The sequence below is a fragment of the Colius striatus genome, chromosome 1, assembly GCF_028858725.1.
Source record: "Colius striatus isolate bColStr4 chromosome 1, bColStr4.1.hap1, whole genome shotgun sequence".
NCBI lineage: Eukaryota > Metazoa > Chordata > Aves > Coliiformes > Coliidae > Colius > Colius striatus.
In genome coordinates this window covers 18,151,217-18,170,824 of record NC_084759.1, presented here as the reverse complement: position 1 = coordinate 18,170,824, position 19,608 = coordinate 18,151,217, and the positions used below count along the sequence as shown (strand labels likewise).

Below are 19,608 nucleotides of genomic sequence, written 5' to 3'. Positions count from 1 at the left end.
GTTTGTAATTGTTCTTTTGCAACACTTGAGCCTCATGCAGAGTACAGGTTTGTTACCTGGGAAGGATCTCTTCCAGCTTTTACCAAATCCTTTCCAGAGTGCCTGATGTGCTTCCAGAAATGCTAAAAACATATTAAGTGAAATGACTTGTCGTGTCTGACTGGTGACACAAACCTAGATGTGTCTGTACATATACACATGTACTCTCTGGGACATGGGCAGGAGCTGTTTGATTAAATGTTCTGATTGGATTTGAAAATTGGCATTGCAGTGCACGTGTGGGGGTTTTTTTTTAAACACATTGCATCTCTTGAATAGTTCATCAGAATTGCTTGAGTGTTTACATACACTCTCTTTGTCTGGAGATGCCTTGTTATACATACTCCATTCTACAAGCATTTGTTTGGAAATATGTTGAGCATCCATGCTTGGTTTATTTCCAGATGTCTTAACTTTAGGACCTTGGATTACCATATAGCCTGGAGTTCATATTTCTCCTTTTCATGCAAAAAGCCATATTTGAACTACTTGGGGAACACAAAGACTGTAGAGTAAAATGACAGGTGTCATCCATGGAACACACATATGCCCAAACACAGTGTGTCTTACAAGGAGCTGTGGAGGGAGAATATACTACGAGTTCATGCAAGGAACAAAAACCACCCAAAGTTATAGGGAGCTACATGATATAAATTGCAGAGTGTTAAAATGTGTTTTGATGTAACCGATGCCTTTTGAGACACCTGCTAAGGAGTTATGTCATATTTCCAGTAACTATTCTCAGCTCTTGTTTTTTTCTCTCTTACCCTTTCCAAGTCAGTGAAAGTGTTATGGTTGTCTTTCATAAGTATCCTGCTGCTAAGTTTGTAGAGTATTTTTTTCTTCTCTTGGAAGCAATTAAATAGTTTGATTAGTGATGAACTTAAGAAAAAGCATCTGTGAAAAAAAGCAGCAGAAAAGTGTCATGAAGGCCCTTTTTTGTTGTTGTTGTTGTGATAGTTCTGAAAAAACTTTGTATTAGCTCTAGGGTTAGTAAAATACAAAAGCTGACATGGTCATTTTCAAATGTCGCTTTTGTTTGTCTGGTTTCTTTGTTTGCTTTTTAATCATCCAGAGCTATTTAAAATCTGAAAAGATGCTGGAAACATTTAGAACAGCTATAATCTCCATCATCAAAAAATGCTTCTCAATCTCTAGTTACTTTCAGTTTATTTTGCCTCATTCTTTCCACAGCTCTAGGAAATGTAGTAGATCTTTTGGCTTAGAGCATTAAGGTAATCTTCTTTCGAGGTTGGTTTGTGGTGGTAGTGATACGATGGTTTCTGTCCAGGGACACGGGAGAATTGACACTTCAGCCTTCTAACATCTTCTTGCCTACTACTCCAAGTTCGGTATTTTGGGCTGGACATAATTACCTCACTTTAATAGTAAGTTGTCATACTGCCATAAACACAACACTAGCAGGGACCCCATTGTAATGGGTGCTGCACAACCACGGAATAGTAAATCTGCCCACCTTCTGTTGGTGACCACCTAAATAAAGACCAAAAGAGGTTGAAAGCAAGCAGAATGAATGGTGGCAGAGCAGCGAATTTCATGTTAGTTCTATTTATTTAGATTTCTCCTGATAGGATGTTTCCCAGAGCATTGTATCATTTCCAGAATCTTTCCTCTGTCTTTTGGGCATACTCTCTTTCTTCAGATGTCCCTTGAAAATGTTATATAAAAACCTTTGAGTTAAAGTTGTTCCTAACCTGTAATTCCTCATCCCTCATTTACAATCAGTTATTTTTTTCATGTATTGATGTGATTTTACCTTAGTGAGCCTTATATTTCATCACCTGTCTACTTGTTTGGTCTCTCCCAACTTCACATACTACAGCGTGTCTCTTCTCCATTCTTTTTCCATCAATAAATCTGTTACTAAAAAAAACAAAAGCAGACCTCTGACAATGTAAAGTGGGAATGCACAGCCAGTGCAAAGCAGGGCTGGAGCTTTTGACCAAAAATAATGGATGACTTTAAGGGCTGGAGTGCTAGCAGAACTGGAGGTAAATTCAGAAGCACAAAGGATAGAAATGCTCCAAGCAAGGGCTAAAAGCCAGGATTAGAGTCCCAAACTTCCTCTACTGAAATCAGCAAAGAAAAGAAATGGCTTTACCACAAGGATAACTGTTCCATCACTGTTTGCACGTCATTAAGAACATATGTGTGCAGCTCATATCAAGACAGGTGGTGACAGAATTCATAATCACATTTTTCTTGTAGCTAAGGAACAAAGAAAAGAAGTGACAAAGCCAGGATGGTCTTGTGGAGAAGACAACATTAGTTGGGCACAGGTTTGTGGGTCACAGGCCTGTCTCCTGGTCCTGTGCTGATGGCTGCTTGACAATAGGGTGCTCATTTTGCCTTCTCCATGCTCTGGCCTGGCATTCCTCACCTCAGAAATGGAAATTTCTGCTTCCTTGATGATAGATTTGGCTGGTTAATCACTGTGGGCTTCTCCAAGCTCTGGAAATGGAAGCGGATCAAAGCTTGGTGGTAGTGCTGCTGTAGGTAACAGCAGAGCTGCAGAAGTTAAAAGACAATTGAAACTAAAGGCAGAGGGAATTAACTGACCCTGCATAGGATGAAAGTAGGAGTACTTTGAGGGAGCCTTGTAATAGAAGCAGTAGAGGCAGAAAACTCTTGACTAGCCACGGTGTAGATCTCTGTTAGTTTCTGAGTGGGTTACATGGATTATGGATGGACTAGGTGATCCCGCAGCAAACAAATGGACACTCAGTAGGCTTCTGCCAGTGCTGATTTCCTCCTGCTTTTTGGATATACTAAAACCACAGAGTGTTAATGACTCTCAGGATAGCTTCTTAATTATGTGGGTGGAATATTTTAATCAGGGGTATAGTTAGGCATGGGAATTTGTGGGGAAAATTTAGCCCCTGGTGTTAGCAACCTGAAAACAGGCAAAACAAAACTAGTGTGCAAAATTGGATGAAGCATCCAACTAGAGGATAATTACAAATAGAGACTATTACAAAATAGTTTCTTCTGTTCTGTGGGGCTGCAGCAGTGCTAATGGAGCTTACCATGCACATTGTTCCCTGAATTTCTTAGACTTTGCATGTTTAAAGTCATGAATGAAAATTCTTACGGTGGCAGGCTATCACAAAGGTTCGTAATCAATTCTGGATCATCTCTTTTGGCATGAGCTTTAGTTTTTTCCCTTCCACAGGGAACCTATATCTGTTTCCTGCATCTGTCGCCCGTCCTTCTTTGTGAATGGAAAGCAAGTCATTAATTTTTGTTGTTGTTAGCAGTTAATTACCTTTGCCAAATCTTGGAGGACCTATTGTCTCCTTCAGACACAATGTTCTTGGGAAAAAGTCTTACTTATTGTAACCTCTTGTGCAATCTTCGCTTGGATGATAAATACATCTTGGCAACGAGGAGCTTTCTGAATGAAAAATGTTGCTGGACAACCCTGTAGTACAGCAAGAACGCAAGCCTCTGCCAGCTCTGGTGGAGTACAGCCAGGCGGGAGGGTAAAATGGGGAAAGCCTTTTACGTTGCCTACAGAGCACGGAGTGAGATGAAGTCTCTATATGCCCACATCCAAATACCTGTTTACCATCAAACTAGGATTTTCCCTGTTGAGTGTCCCGAGCTCAAAGGTGGCCTTCCTTCTAGCAAAATCTTGAAGTCTCTGGAAAGCTGCCTTCTACCAGCACGAGACTGTGGAAATAACAGAGAGCACATTGACCATGCAGCTGTCTGGTTTGGGTATCGTGCTGTAGGAACCAGCTGGGAAATGCCCCCGCCTCATTTTTCCTCTATGAACCCCCAAATTTGGGATCCTGCAGAGTTGCCTCAGTTTGCTTTGTGGTTCATGGCTTTGATTTTCTGCTAGATAGGTCCAGAACCATGTCTGACCACTGAAACCTCATTTTAATGTTGCAGCTGTAACATTAATTACTAAATTATTAGAGTTAATTGTAAAAGCACTTTTTCCCCTTGCAGCTCTTCGCCTTTACCGTTTCTGGTTAATTTTTTCACCAACAGCTAAGGATGTCTAGAAGCAAAGAGGTGCATAAAAGCCCTGCACAGAGAGATGTTTGACTCCTCCAAAGGGAATATACAGAATGCAAAGAATGAATTGGGGCCAGGACCGCTCCGTTCCCTCACAGTCTCTGTGTGTGCTGCCAGTGGCTTGTGTTTCTCCTTGACAGCTGGGCTGTGGGGTTAGCAGAGCGCAGCCAGGGCTCTCAACCCCTACTGTGGCTGACAGCATTTGGCCAGGCAAAGAGGAAACAATTTGAAGTGGAGGGCCTGATGCAGTGTACCTTGCAGTTAATGGAAATCTGTGTTGACCTCGGTGGGAGCTGGGTTTGATCCTGTGCCTACTTGCATGTTTTGGTGTTGGATACAGCTCTAGGCAGGTTTTGTTTTTTTCCATGTCTCATTTCTGTCGTTTTTTTCCCCCCTTCTCTTTCTGAAACATACTTACCTTAGAGCAGCACAAAATCAAGACAACTCTGTGTCAGTGTAGCTGTGCACTTTCATCTTTGCCCAGAGTCTGTCCTCTTGATTCTTCAGCCTGTCTAATGTCTGCAGTGTCCGTTTGCAAGATTTTGGCATTGATTTGTCTCCTCCTTCTTGAGCCATTCTTCTGCTTCTCACAAACACCCTCTATCTCACTTAAGCCTCTGCTCTCCAACCAGCATAATTACTAACACTGTTTAATCCATCTTCTGCCCTTCCTCCTATCCTTCAAAACAATCCTTATGTTGATTTGCAGGAGATACAGCCCAGGCTCTGGCCCATGCTGCTGGCACAGAGCAGCCTGCCCTTCAGCAGGCTCCTGGAGGCTCACCCTTCGCTGCCTTGCCCCAGCTACACTCGCTCACTCAGCAGAGCTCATCACTGCCTTGCATGTAGGAAGAGGGTCACCATGCACCGTTAGCCAGCAGCCACCTTGGGCACAGAGCACACCTTCCATGAGCCATAGCCACACATCAGCTTCTGCACCATTGCTAATGAAGAGGTGCTGGAATGAGCACAGCCCTCTTCAGCTGGCTGACAGAGTGAGCTGTGGGCAAGGAGGATGATGATGCAAAAACAATGTAGAGGAGGCCAAAGACCAGCTATAACAGTGAAAGAGCTTCTTGTTGCCCTCAACTCCTCTGAAGTACCACATACCCCAGAGGCATTTGTTTCCTGAGGGGAGAATTAGAATTATATGTGATCTGCCTTTGAGAAAAACCCTTTCCTTTGTGTATACGGAATGTTTCTTTTTCTTTGTCACCCTCCATTTTCTTGGAGATGATGTGAGGTTTTTGTGAACCAGCATCAGAACTAGGGCTAGTTGTGTCTCCTGATAGCTGTGGGGGAAAGGGACAAAGCTATGGAATAGCGTACAGGGGAAACACAGGTGTTCTTCTGAACCACAAAAAAACTTAGTTCATCTTTTCCAGCAGTAATGTAAGTGCTAAGCAAACAGAGTATGTAATGAGAAAACCCTTTGGAGAGTGGGAGCTGACCTAATGAAAGCTGAGAGGCAGTGAGCTGGAGCACAGGGTTGCTGCTGCTCTGGGGGCTTGCGGGACTGAGATTGCCAGCGACACAGCTGCCAGTCCCAAGCTCTTGCTGGCTCTCTTAGGTTATTATGCAGCCCACAGTGAAATGTATTGGCCTTTTCCCCTCCTGTTGTTCCCATGGAAGTTTCAATATCGATCCCCTCATACATCTGCTGAAGGTAGAGCATGCAGCTTTAAATACACCAGTGCAATTTTTACACTGCTTTTCTGTAGTTCCACAGTATAGGATGGGGGAGGATTGTTTTCGGAGGCATTATCACTGTGCTGGTGACAAAAACACCCTTTATTAGTCCCTTTGAAGTATGTACAGCTAAGAGAGGGAGAAGTTGATTATATGGTCTGTTTTATTAATCATTAAGATAATTGTTTATGAAACACTTATTTGCTTGGCACTTCATTGCAGACAAAACAAAAATAATGTCCAAACCAGCCCAAATGTGTGTGTGGAGTACATATGATTTAGGAAACTGTAAGACTTGTGATCTAAGACTAGATCCAGCTGGTGTAAATGGGCAGAGTGTGTTAGCAGCCTTGTGGAACTGGACTGTAAAGCCTAGAGTCCCTGGATGATGAGAATGCTGACCACTAAGATGCGACTTTGCTAATACTTTAGAAATGCGTTCAGAAGAAGAAAAAAGAGAGGAAAAAAAAATACTGTGGGAAATTCTTTCCTTCATACATAATAGTTTTCTGTTGATTTTAAATTGCCCTTAGTAATGTGTTGATGCTAGTGAAATATTTCAGCTATAGGAAACATGAAACCAACTACTGCCTTTCTATGAATTATGAGTCATAAATTGTATGAAAAATATTCAGACTTGCTTATAGCTATTCCCCAAGCAGAACCTCTGAGTAATGGAGAAAATGGTGCCATTTTGGGGGGAGTAGGAGGGGACTGAGCTAAGTGAAGTGAAATGCCAAGTGCCAGTGTGTGGCTCTGTGCTAAGTGTGAATTGGTGTCATCTGAGATGATCCTCCTTTGCTGAGTAAACAATTAGCAAATATGTTCTACACACTTGCAGTTCAGTTGAGCAAAGTTGCTCTTTGCTCCAGATGACAGGAGGAAAGGGCATAGAGTTGGGGCTACCCAACTGCAGCTGATGCCATCCCAGCTGTCACATCTGCCAACTGGTAAGCCAGGCCAGGAAGGCACAAATTCCCATCTGATTCAGTGCTCAGTGGGCAGGTTGTGATGACAGAATTCACCTAAAAATGGCAATGATGTGGTAAGATAACAGGATACTGACATTTGCAGGCAAGTCCTTGATGGTGACGCTCTTCTCATCCAGCTTGAGCTATCTAAGAGCTAGAAATCCGGTTCAAATTAGTGCTTTAATCTTCTCTCTCCAAAGGTCACTTTATCACATATTTTATTAGTTGCCTTTTGGAGGTGATTACAGAAAGGCTCTCAGCAATTACTTTTGACTACATATCTAACTTGTTGATGGGTGAAGTTCAGTGACTTAAGTACGACATTAAAGTTCTAGATTTCAGTTTCTTCATCATTTCAGAAAAGACCATGTGGCCTTTTGAGGATCTGTGAATTTTGTTTTGCAACCAGAGGCATTAATGAAAGGTATTCCATGGACCTGAGCTGCAAGAATAAATAAAGTGTGGGAAAGTGTGGCTTGCTGGCTAGAGAGCAGGGGATGCTAACCATAATTGTGTTAAGAGTAGTTTAGCTAGAGCCTTCCTTTTTGCCCCAGTTTTAGTTTTCAGGTTGGTTGTCTTGCACCCACTTTGACTTCTCAGTGATGCATGTCTAGCCAATAAAATGCAACTAAAAAGTGTGATGTGCAGTTCTGTGTGCTTCGTTGTTTTCCAAACAGATAGTGAATGATGTCCCGACTCTACTGAGAACGTCCGTCTTTCTTCCTCATTGACTCTAGTCAGTAGAAAACACCCCCTGCCTAATTAGCTCCTTGTGACATCTTGAAAGGGTATTTACTGTGCTCAGGTGTGACTAAGACATGTTCTCAAATACCAAAAGCTAAATATTTTGTTCTATTTCATCCTACATCAAAGTATGCTGCCTTTTCCAGACCTGATTCAAAGTTTATTTTAAGGAAACTTAAAATACATGTTTCAGTTTGATGCTTCTTTAATTGCAGGAGCCTGGATTGGTTAGGTCTTTTCTTCTTTCGATTTTTGAGTTGTATAAGGTATGCAAATGTTTTAAAAATATGAATCCATTTGGTTTCAGGCAGCTGTGCTCTGCTGTGAATTATAAAATGTTCCTATAAATGTAGGAAGGGTTACTACTTTCTAGCCTGCTGTGGAGCATTTGGGGTTTGTCTCGTGATGCACTTCCTGTTTGCTTTATACAGGAGATGGCTGTTCGAGCACTGAAGCAGACGGGTAGCAGAAGTATTGAAGCGGCTCTGGAGTATATCAGTAAGATGAGCTACTTGGATCCTAGAAATGAACAGATAGTGCGTGTGATTAAGCAGACCTCACCTGGTAAGCATGAACTTGTTTTTTTAAATTGTGGTGTTCTGTTTTTGCGATAAATTAGTTTGTAAAGCAGAGTCATTGATGGTGAGAAGTAGTGAACTGGCAGTACTGGTAGTCTTGTAGGAGATGGTGAAGTGAGCATGACTCTGGAAACTGAATACAGCTCCCCTGCCTAATGAGAGTTGTCCATGTGCACATTCACCGTCCACCTTCTTAAACAGAAAGCTGTTTATCCTTTGATGCAAGTCAGCTCAATCATCTCTAGTTTATGGTGAGGTAAAAGCTGGTGTGTAGGTAATTACTCTGGAGTTGTGAGAAAGCTCACTTCCCAGGAATTCATTCACGTTAACATCTGTGTAAGTACACTGCAGAAAGAGCTTGGGCCATGATAGCAAAAGCTTTTCCACTCCTCTCTATTAGGCTGCTTCAGCTCTGTTTCCTGTAAATTGGCAAACTGGAAGATTTGGGCCCTGAGGATACCCCATCAGACCACAGCTGGCAAAAGGCTTTGCAGGAGATGTTTCTCTTCAGGTGTAACACTTAGAGCGCTGCAGAATGCTTTTGATGTGTGATTAGGGTACACTCTGGTTTGGATAGTTTATTACTTCTTTGAATTTCAAACATTGTCCAAGCAGAAACATAATCATCTTCTGACTGGCTGTATCTGTGTTATCACATGCTGCAGAGGAGTTAGTGGGTGAAGAGTTCAGAGGATTGGAAAGCTGCTGTCAGGGGCCTGTTTGATTGGACAAGGAACTTCTCTTGTGTCAGTCAGTGGCAACATTTAGACTTAAAAGGTCTTGTCTGTATTGGACTAGTTAAGCTGACAAATCCATGAAATCAATCTGATAACGGCAGTAGAGATCTCCGAGTGTGATCGTAAATTGAGTTTATTGAATTGATTTCCACGTGAAGAATTTATCCTCTTGGCCACCTCAGCAGCACCTTCTTTCCTGCCTCTTGATCAAATTGCAGATCTTTGTTGAGAAGAGTGTTCAATTTGACATAGTTTATAGAGAGGCATGCCCAGGGATGAGGAAAGCTGAGGAAGGGAAAGCCCGTTCAATTTACAAAGAGAAATCCCTAGGCAGAAAGGAGGTCTTCGGTAAAGCCACTTCCTACCTGGAAACCCTGAGGGAGTAGCACATTATAGGGAAGACAAAACCAAGGAAGGACCTAATTTTTCAGCTAGTCACTCTCAGGAGTGGTAAGGGGTGATGATTCTATGTAAGGAGCAACTTAACTGCCCTTTCTGTCAGTCTTAGACTTCTTATTTTATTATTTGGGGAAATTCTGGCAAACCCTAAAACATTTTTGAGAGTGTTACGCTGCAGAATAACCACCTGACAGACAGAGTAGTACTGGCCAATTTGCTATTTGGAGAGCTCTGTCCTAATACACACACAGAAGAAGAATTTAAAGTAACTTTGACAGAACTACTGAACTGTATTTTATTTTATATTATAAAGGCTTTATTCTTTAAAGTGAAAGAATACACCCAGTCCTAAAGACCATACATTTCCTCTGAAAGGGTTGAAAGAACTTTATAGGCTATTCTCAGTTGTCTCAGTAGCCTACAATTACTCAGACTAGGCAATTGCTCTGTTCTAATTTGCATTTGGTTTTGCTTCCTTAATGTTCCAATGCATGCAGCTGTTTTAAATACTTACCCTTTTGAGCTGAGGATACACCTTTACTCTTAGGAAACACAGGATGCAAAACTTAAATATCACACAAGTGATGTTTGCCTGATTTGTTGGTATGGTACCGTTTGTGCTGGGATAGCACAGGCCTCCTCTAGTTCTTTGAGAAGCTTATAATGCTGCTTGGGAAATTTTCATTTGCAGTTTGAGAATTTAAATCACCTGGCTTTGAATTCCATATGTTGGTGTATGGAAATAGATTTTCAAATTATTCATTTTTGTTCTGCTCTAGCTTCAGTAGTAAAGCTAACAAGAGTTTCAGCATACTGGCAAGACTCAAATGAAACTCTAAAGGTGTTACCATGAGACAGAGTTTTGTATAAAACCAGGTGATCCCATGAGTGTAGTTGATGAATCTTAAGAAAACACTTTTGATCTAAAGCCTTCAGAGGCAAGAGGCAGCCATAACCGTTACCCTGTTGGATGGGAATGTGTGGGGGAAAAAAATCATGTCAACTGCTATGTTCAGTATCTTCATAGATCTAAATATTCCTCTGTCAGACCAGACTTACAAGTATACAAGTCTAGGAGATTGACATCATATCTGTCTTCACATCAGTAAGATTCCTTGTACAGCTGAAGTATGTGTCCCAAAGGAGGAGAATTATTGCTGCTACTTTCCTTCATGACCTCTGATAAACAAAGTCAGTTTGCCCCTGAGGCTCAGGAGGAATCCTCCTGACTAGTGGCAAATGGGTCTTAGGGCTGTCTCCCGCTGGTAGACCAGAGTAGTCACTTCTTAGGGTGCTTTGGATGGCCACAGCCTCATTGGTGCATCTCGCTGTATCCCAACAGATGAGCTGTCAGGGAATGCTGTTGAAAATGCAACCTCAGTAAGCATGGCCATGTTCTATCGTAGGAATAGGAGCTACCAATTACAAATGTCACTTTAAAGAACAATGATTATTTGTCTAACTTGATTCCACTTAAAAACATTACACTGTTTATGAAAGTGGCATTGAATGTCACTTCAGAAAGCAGTCTTTTCAGTGGGCAGAGCTGGCGTGTTGACCTGGCTTAACATGGGAGTCCTTGTGTGTCTGTATAGAGCAGGGCTTGTGTGTTAAGGCAGGGAGTCAACAGCTCAGCTCAGGTGTGCTGCATCTGGCTCAGCTGGTGCATGTTGTAATGCAAATACTCAGAGAAGCTTGCAACCTGTTGAGTCAAGCTTTCAGACCTTGTGAAATCAAGATGTTAAATGGCCCATTTATGACTAGACAATTTCTAAGTGCTGTGAGTTCAAAGAACCATAATGGAAACAAAAAAAAAGGTGACAGCGCAGTCTTCCCGTGTCTTTTTAGCACAGACAGTGCTTTATACACCTGCAATTTGCCCTCGGATCAAAGAACTGATGAAAAATAAGTGCCGTTAACCCTTCCAGTGTAGGAATGGTGCTGTCTTGTCTCTGCACATTCTTCAAGCTAAGATAAACATGGAAAGATAAATAAAATGAGGGGATACTCTCTGGTCAATGCATTGGATACAGGACAAACTGTAGGATGCTTTTGTTGTAAACAAAGGAGAGGAAAACAAGGAATTTTGAAGAGAGAGGTGGAATGGAGATACAAACAGATCCCTAGCATGAGCAGTGAGTTCACTCTACGGAAGATGTGGACCATGTGATGACCTAGTAGCTTATAGTAATGTTGACTTTAAGTTGTATTGACAGTCCTTCCAGGAATCTGATGATTTCATAGTTGTGGAATTTCTGCTTCTATTTTCATGACTTGATAGGACTCCCTGATGATTCCTGGCATGAGCAATGTTATGGGCTACTAGCTTATTATCAGTAGTAATAGTTGGCATCTATAACTTTAAATGTGTTCAGAGTGCTTAATTTAGATTTTGGAAATTGTTTTTTATAACATATTCCTGACGTGGTGTGCCTGGGTATGTCTGTACATATAGATGGATGAGTAATGCAAAGTAACTGGTTCACCTGAATTGTTCCCTAACATTTTTCTGTTCTTTTCTTAAAGGAAAGGGTATTGTGCCAAATAACGTAACCCGTAGGCCAAGCTTTGAAGGATCAAATGAATGTTTTCCGTCCTACCATCAGCTCAGTAATGCAGCCTATGAAGGGACAGGCTTTGGGGCAGAAGGTGCAAATATGCTGACTGAAGTTCCGAGGCCATACATGGACTACTTAATCTCTACTTCGCAGTCTACAGCTATGAATGCTGCTGTACAACGACCCTCTGGAGTAGGCACTCACAGCACACCAGCAAGCCATCAGCAGAAAACATACCCTGCAAATATTGAGTCTTCTGTGATTAATTATCCGGTGGCTAATCACAGCAGCCAAGCCTTGCAGCTGCAGGCAGCCCATGGCTCCAACAACCAGCATTACAGTAGGCAGCACATGATGGTGCAGGGGGAGCCCATGGGGTATGGCATTCAGCGGAGTCCATCCTTCCAAAACAAGATGCAGCAGGAGGGAGGATACACCAGTCTCCCAAATAAAGGGGCAGTTATTCAGAATAATTCTGGTCACGCATTTCAGCAGCCACCAGCAAGCCTGTATATATCACATTCTCATCACAAGCAAACAAGCCCTTCTTCTCACCAAATGCATGTGATGTCCAGAGGTCCAGCCTTTGCTAATGATTTTTCAGACAGCCCACCACAAAATCTATTAACTCCGTCTAGAAATAGCCTAAACATGGACCTCTATGACATGAGTAATCCTCAAGTTCAGCAGTGGCAGGCAGCAACGCCGTCACGCCGAGACTCTTTACAAAATCCAGGAATAGAAACATCTCCACGGCAACACGTATCCTTCAGACCCGACGCCACGGTGCCAAGCAGAACTAACTCCTTTAACAACCACCAGCAGCAGCCGCAAGTGACAGTGTCTATACGGCAGGTTCCTCCGTCAAAACCCGATCCTTCAATTACGTCTCCAAACACGATCACGGCAGTCACATCTGCTCACATTCTCCAGCCGGTGAAGAGCATGCGAGTGATGAGACCCGAGCCTCAGACTGCGGTGGGACCTTCCCACCCTGGCTGGCTACCTGCACAGGCACCGGCTGTGGATGGGCTGGAGCTGATGGAGCAGCACGTGTCACCCGTGGGAGCAGCCAACGCCTACCAATTGGACGTGGATTACGGCAACCAGGAGCTGCGGTGCCCGCCGCCGCCGTACCCCAAGCATTTGTTACTGCCCGGAAACTCTGAGCAGTTTGATATCAACTGCTTGTGCATGGGTGTAGAGCAGACCCTCCGTGTGATCCCCAACTCAACGTGCAATAAGGCTGAGGAGAACAACGAGCGAAACGATAAAAGCAGCAAGAGCACTAAAGCTGAAAAACCGAGCAAAGACAAAAAGCAGATTCAGACGTCTCCGGTGCCTGTGCGGAAAAATGGCAAAGACGAGGAGAAGCGAGAATCGCGGATAAAGAGCTACTCGCCCTTTGCCTTCAAATTCTACATGGAGCAACACGTAGAGAATGTTATAAAGACCTACCAGCAGAAAATCAACCGAAGATTGCAGTTGGAGCAAGAAATGGCTAAAGTAATTATCCTTGTTTTGTTGGAATAAAGGCTAATTGGGTCAAATTGTTTATTACCGTTTTTAGTCAGTTGAAAACAATCTATAAGGGCAGACCCCACTGGAAGCGGTAGGTACCAACACTTCTCACTAGCCTCTTTTCACTTAAAAACATGGATACAGGTCTGGGAGGCTGAAAAACCTGAGATGTGAAGTAATCTATCTGTATACCAGAAAACTATAAAAGGAAGCACCCCCCACTCCCCCTAAAGTAGGAAAGTACTAGGTTTGCTTAGACAGGAACTTTGAATCCAGGTTTGAGGCCGAGATAACTCTGGCAATACTCTGACAGCTCTTGCAACTCTGAAAGAGGTTTTCCCTTTGCTCCAGTTCTCCCTGTTCCATGATAGCCACTCATGCACCAAAGCCATCAGTCAGCATGGTAGGATACTCACTGTTCCATGTTTTCATGTGGGTATGTAATGTGAATATGGAAGTTGTCTGTTGAACACATCTAAATAACAATATCGTGCAAATAATCATGTCTTGGCCAACTTGAACAAATCATGAGACCCTTGCTGCTGGAACTTGTTCTAGAAGCATGGAGGTGCATTTAAAGAAAGCTACTTTCATGCCCAATTGTAGCTCTCCAACCTAAGCTGATTCACCAATAGGACTGCTTAAAACAAAGCTGCCAAGTTCTGATGATTGCTCTGGCACTTTGGGTTGTAATTTTTAAATGTGGAAGAAGGGTTTTTTTTCCTCAGGCACAACTAGAATATGACTAGTCTACTTTCCTATTTCAGACTAAACTCCTAAAGAGAGCTATTATTATCACGTAATGGATAATAACTAACTACCTGATCTTTCCTAGAACAGTCAATTTCCAGAATCAATTAAATTTGGTCACATTGCTCCAGAAAACTTAGCAGTTGGCTTGTTGAGGTTAAAATCAAAGGAATATGCATCTAAAAACCTCTTGAAAGGGCAGCATTTTAGTGACAATCAATAGTTTGTCCTCACTGCAAATACAGATTGTGTTGCATTGCTTGGATTTGGTAAATATTTTCCTGAGACTGAGATAGGGAATGATCTCTGGAGAAGCAAACCAGCAGCTGATTGCGTTAGCTCTTCTGACTCTTCAGCTTTCCCTCACTTCATAACTCAGAGATAATTCAACTATAAACAAAAACAGCTCCTTCCCTTAGCAACCTCATCACTGCCTGGAATAATACACTCAGGAGATTTTGGCTATCTGACTATCACATTATTCTAGAAGTAACCAAGAACACAACACAGTGATTGTTTCACCTTAAAACAATAAACACTTCCTTTATTTTGGATTTATGTTCTTGCCTTGTATGTTAAAAACAGTATTACTCATTTTGATTTGGCTGTTGCCTTCAGTCTGAAAATTCATCCTACCTGTCCTGCCAAATTCTCCATCCTTTATTCATGCAGATTTCATTTTTATACTGTGGAGATCCCACTGCATAGTCTGGCTCCCCACACTCATATTTAAAGCTTTAGAGTACAAATGTGAAATTAAATCAAAGCAGCAGCCCTGTGGGCATATGCTTGAGTCTCTGGTCTGATGATCATTCAGCCTCAGCTCCCTCTACCCTCCTTGCCCTTTTTCATCAGGCACTAATCTTTGTCTCAGAGTGGTTCAGTTGATGCCAGTTAATTCAGGATCTTGGAAATGGAGTATGTAGAAAAAAGGGTCATGCTCCAGAGGTTCCTGGGCATGAGCCCAGGGGCTTCTGGTGATGGAGGCCACCAGGAGCTCTCAGGAGAGGGACAGGTGCCAGTGCTGACAGGGTGCAGACTCTGTCTTGAAGGGTAGGGAAGCTCTGGTTGGATACTGCTGCTTTCTGCCACTTTTAGGAGGTCTCTCAGTCACATGAAATGTTACTTGCAGTTATTGGGAGACTCCCTGGGGAGAGGAGATAAACCAGCCAGCTTTTTTACAGCTTGGGTGCAGAGGGGAAGTCATACATTTGGGGGGGGGAAATAGCACTAGGGCCTGGGCTGCAGTGGCTGAGGAGAGACCAGGCCTGAGGGTTATGTGCACATATTTTGGGAGGGAAAAGAGAGATGTTCATTAGATGGTCAAGAGATGTACAGACCTTAACAGTGGAGGCTGTACATGTTGGGAAGAAAAACAGTTTCTAAAGAAAAAGGTTCTTAAGGCACTTGGGAACGTGTAGGTTGAAACCAGCTGCTTAATTACAACAGAAAAACCAAGAGCCAACCAGCACTCAAGGTAGGAACCGCTGATGTGAATTGCCTTGGGGAACCATGCACGAATGAAGTGGGCTGCTGCTTCTAGGCTTTGGTTTCAGTTGAAGCCATAATGCAGTGTGCATGTGTGTGGCAGAGTATAGTGGCAAAGTGCACTTTGGGAAAGGTGTAAACCAAGTCCCGTGGTTAGGTTTGTTACGTTATATTCCCCTCTGTGGCAGTGTTATGCCATGCACATGCCTCTTTGCTCAGTCATAGAATCATAGAATGGTAGGGGTTGGAAGGGACCTTTAGAGATCATCTAGTCCAACCCCCCTGCAGAAGCAGGTTCACCTAGATCAGGTCACATAGGAACATGTCCAGGCGGGTCTTGAAGACCTCCAAGGAAGGAGACTCCACAACCCCTCTGGGCAGCCTGTGCCAGGGCTCCCTCATCTGAACAGTGAAATAGTTTTTTCTTACGTTTAAGTGGAACTTTTTGTGTTCCAGCTTCATCCCATTACCCCTTGTCCTGTTGCTAGCTACTATAGAAAAAATGGGTATCCCAACCTCCTGACACCCACCCTTTAGATATTTATAAATGTTAATAAGATCTCCCCTCAGTCTCCTCCAGACTAAACAGCCCCAGTTCCTGCAGCCTTTCCTCATCTGTAAGATGTTCCAGTCCCCTGAGTCAGATGCGAAAAGCAGACCAGTCCCAGGCAGGGCAAATTGGTATCACACATTAGGGCACGGCGAGTTTGCTGGTGTTTCAGCAGTGCCTCAGCAGACAGACAGGGGAGGGCATCTCTTGTGACTATATCTCTTCTGCCTCCTGGTTGATTTCTCTGAGAAATGCATTTTGGGAGTGCTCATTTGTTGTTCTCCTGCTATGAATGTAACAGTACTAGCTCTTGTGGTTTGCTTTCCTTAAGGCTGGCCTTTGTGAAGCAGAACAGGAACAAATGAGGAAAATTCTCTACCAGAAGGAGTCCAACTACAACAGACTTAAAAGGGCCAAAATGGACAAATCTATGTTTGTGAAAATCAAGACCCTGGGTATCGGTGCGTTTGGAGAAGTGTGCCTGGCCTGCAAAGTGGACACCCACGCCCTGTATGCCATGAAGACTCTGCGGAAGAAGGACGTGCTAAACCGGAACCAGGTGGCTCACGTCAAAGCGGAGAGGGACATACTTGCTGAGGCAGACAACGAATGGGTGGTCAAACTCTATTACTCCTTCCAAGATAAAGAGAACTTGTACTTTGTGATGGACTACATTCCTGGTGGGGATATGATGAGTCTCCTGATTCGGATGGAGGTCTTTCCAGAGCGTCTGGCTAGATTTTACATTGCAGAGCTCACTTTGGCCATAGAGAGCGTGCACAAAATGGGATTTATCCATCGAGACATCAAACCCGACAACATTCTGATAGACCTCGATGGGCATATCAAGCTGACTGACTTTGGACTGTGTACTGGATTCAGGTGGACTCACAATTCAAAATACTATCAGAAAGGTAGTGTTCTTATTAGCTTTATTGTACTGGTATTGCATGCATGGTATTGAAACGTCGTAGCAGAAATGCCAGCTCAGAAGACAGAGCTGGTGTGTACATTGACAGTGACAAAATGATGTGTCAGTCTCTCCCCAACTTAGTTTTTTCCCAGTCCTTCATTTCCACTGCTGAAAACCCCATCAGTGATGTGACTGACCACTGCAGTAGCAGCAATTTCTCAGTTTGTACTTGCTTGGGAGGGGGTATCTTTTGATGGTAAAATAGTTTAATCATGGATTTTAAGTAGTCGACACACCTCCTGTGTGTGTCATTGGGGAATACTGTTGTCTGTAGGCAGAAAGGCCATAAACAATTGGTATAGCTAACCTAAATATACTCCATTGTTCTGCATCTCCCATATGGGAATGCGCTTCCTTGCACCGAGACAGGCATTTAGCTGGCTGTGGAAAACCACTTGTGATGGGGAGGGCAGAAGGAAATGCCTTGGCCTTAAAGTGCAAATGCTGCTCAGCGAGAGTCGAAGGTGGCACCACTGGATCTAGAGAAAGACTTTTCTCACACTGTGTTTTGTGACCATGAATGTAAACTTTCTCATTTGCAAGGGAGCCATATCAGACAAGACAGCATGGAGCCCAGTGATCTTTGGGATGATGTGTCCAATTGTAGATGTGGAGATAGGCTGAAGACATTGGAACAAAGAGCTAAGAAGCAGCACCAGAGATGTCTAGCCCACTCCTTAGTTGGAACCCCTAATTATATTGCTCCCGAAGTCCTGCTTCGTAAAGGTAGGCAAGCTGTGTTTGTTTCCTGTTTAAGTGAACATTGATGCTTTGGAAGGCTGTTTGTTTGTTTTCTTCTTAATTAAGATTTCTATGTTGGAAGATTGTAATTCTGAAGGCCACAAACAGCTCAGATCAAAGAGAACAGATTTCTCCACATGCTCCACTGTTTGCCATCACATTGCTGACATCGATGGTGGTGTCATACTTAGTGTGTCTGCATCTGTCTACATTCTGAGGCTTTTGAGTGAGACTGTTAATAACTGTCAGATGATGTTAGCAGTGATATTTTTGAAGTATAAAGCAGATTATCTGTACTCATGGAGTATGACTGTGACTGTTAGGAAGTTTGCGTAGACTGGTGAGTAGCCAGCTGATGGTTCTGAATCACTGATTCAGATGGGCCACTTAGATATGAATGACATAAACTCATGGAATCATGTCCCCCAGGTGTCCAGCCAGAATCTTGGGGAAACCCAACAAAAAGTCTTCCACAATTTACACTAAACACCTCGCACTCAGAAGCTCACTTGAGGGATTTAGACAGTACTTGCTGGTTATCCATGCAGAACAGGCAGGGTCACTGTAGTAAGGAGATTAGATGTTCAAAGTTGTCTGCAAGCTAGATCCTAAGCCCAATCTTTCTGAAGTTGAAAGATTTCGCATTGGACCCTACGTCACCTGATGAGGCCTCCACTGAAATCAGTGTTTAAATCCTCCATTCCTTTTCAGAGATCTCAAATGTATACCTTATTTGTCTTCTCACGGCAATTAATTGACAGAAATTGTCAGAAATTGCTTGGAGCTTGCTCAGAAAGTCATCTGTGGCTTTCTTCTGTCTCTGAAACCAGGTTGTGTTTTTCAGCAGCTTGTTAAACTGTTGGTGTCACCTCCACTGAACCTACAGGGAACATCAGTCACTAAACTTATTTGTTATTCTTTGGAGTCCAGTTTGTGCTGTGCAGTGATGTAGTTGTGGGACAGGGCACAAAACCCCTTCGTTCTTTCTAGTTACATGATTTCACCACTCACATTTGTTGACAATTATTCAGAAAGATTCCCGGAAAGCAGGATTAGATCTTTAGTGACAGCAGCAGAATTTAGGTCAGTGAGCAGAAGCAGCTTTCTGATGAAGGAAGATTGGAGGTCCTTTAGGTCAGAAATTGTTTGTCTAAGAAAGACAGAAAGAACTCTGTGCTGTGTGTTTTGACATGTAATTAGCAGTAGCTCTGTACACACTCTCCTTGGCTGATGCAGGGCAACCTTTTGACTTGCCTTTCAGGATACACTCAGCTCTGTGACTGGTGGAGTGTTGGTGTGATCCTCTTTGAGATGTTGGTGGGACAGCCGCCTTTCCTGGCTCCTACACCCACAGAAACCCAGCTGAAGGTAAGTTGAAGCAAGATTCCAATCTGTGTTAGCAAAATTTTAACCCCTTTCCTTCTCTTCCATGCACAGACCTTCTGGATGACTAGAGAAAGGAGCAGGGATTACCAGAGGCCTGATATTAAATAGTCCTTTGCAGGCACAAACCCTTTCCTAATCAGTGAAGATACCGAGTATCAAACTAGAACCAACTTGGCCCGAATGCATAGAGACTGATTATTTTTCTTGAGTCTTCTTAGCACAGTTCTGATTTCTTCAGTGTGAGTTAATCCATCCAGATTCCTGAAGAATTGCCTACCAGATGTGAGTAGCCTGGTATGCCAGTGATAGTTGCAATTGGGCCATATGTTTCAAAGTCAAGCAGCAAGTAGGTTTTTATTGGAAAGGATGTGTCTCCTTGACCACTTTTCCCAGTCTACATTTTGGAGACAAAATGCAGTAATTTCCTGAAGCCATTC

At 43.1% G+C, this 19,608-nt stretch overlaps 1 protein-coding gene across 2 annotated transcripts in view; it reads left to right on the top strand.

The window, feature by feature from the left end:
- LATS2 (large tumor suppressor kinase 2) overlaps positions 1–19,608 on the top strand; it is a 52,886-nt gene that overhangs the window by 30,425 nt on the left and 2,853 nt on the right. For both annotated transcript variants that reach the window (XM_061992551.1, XM_061992558.1), the window contains exons 3-7: positions 7,922–8,054; positions 11,731–13,268; positions 16,403–16,985; positions 17,588–17,770; positions 19,047–19,153. In XM_061992551.1, the coding sequence (XP_061848535.1) occupies positions 7,922–8,054; positions 11,731–13,268; positions 16,403–16,985; positions 17,588–17,770; positions 19,047–19,153 (2,544 nt within the window). The remainder of the gene's footprint in view (positions 1–7,921; positions 8,055–11,730; positions 13,269–16,402; positions 16,986–17,587; positions 17,771–19,046; positions 19,154–19,608) is intronic.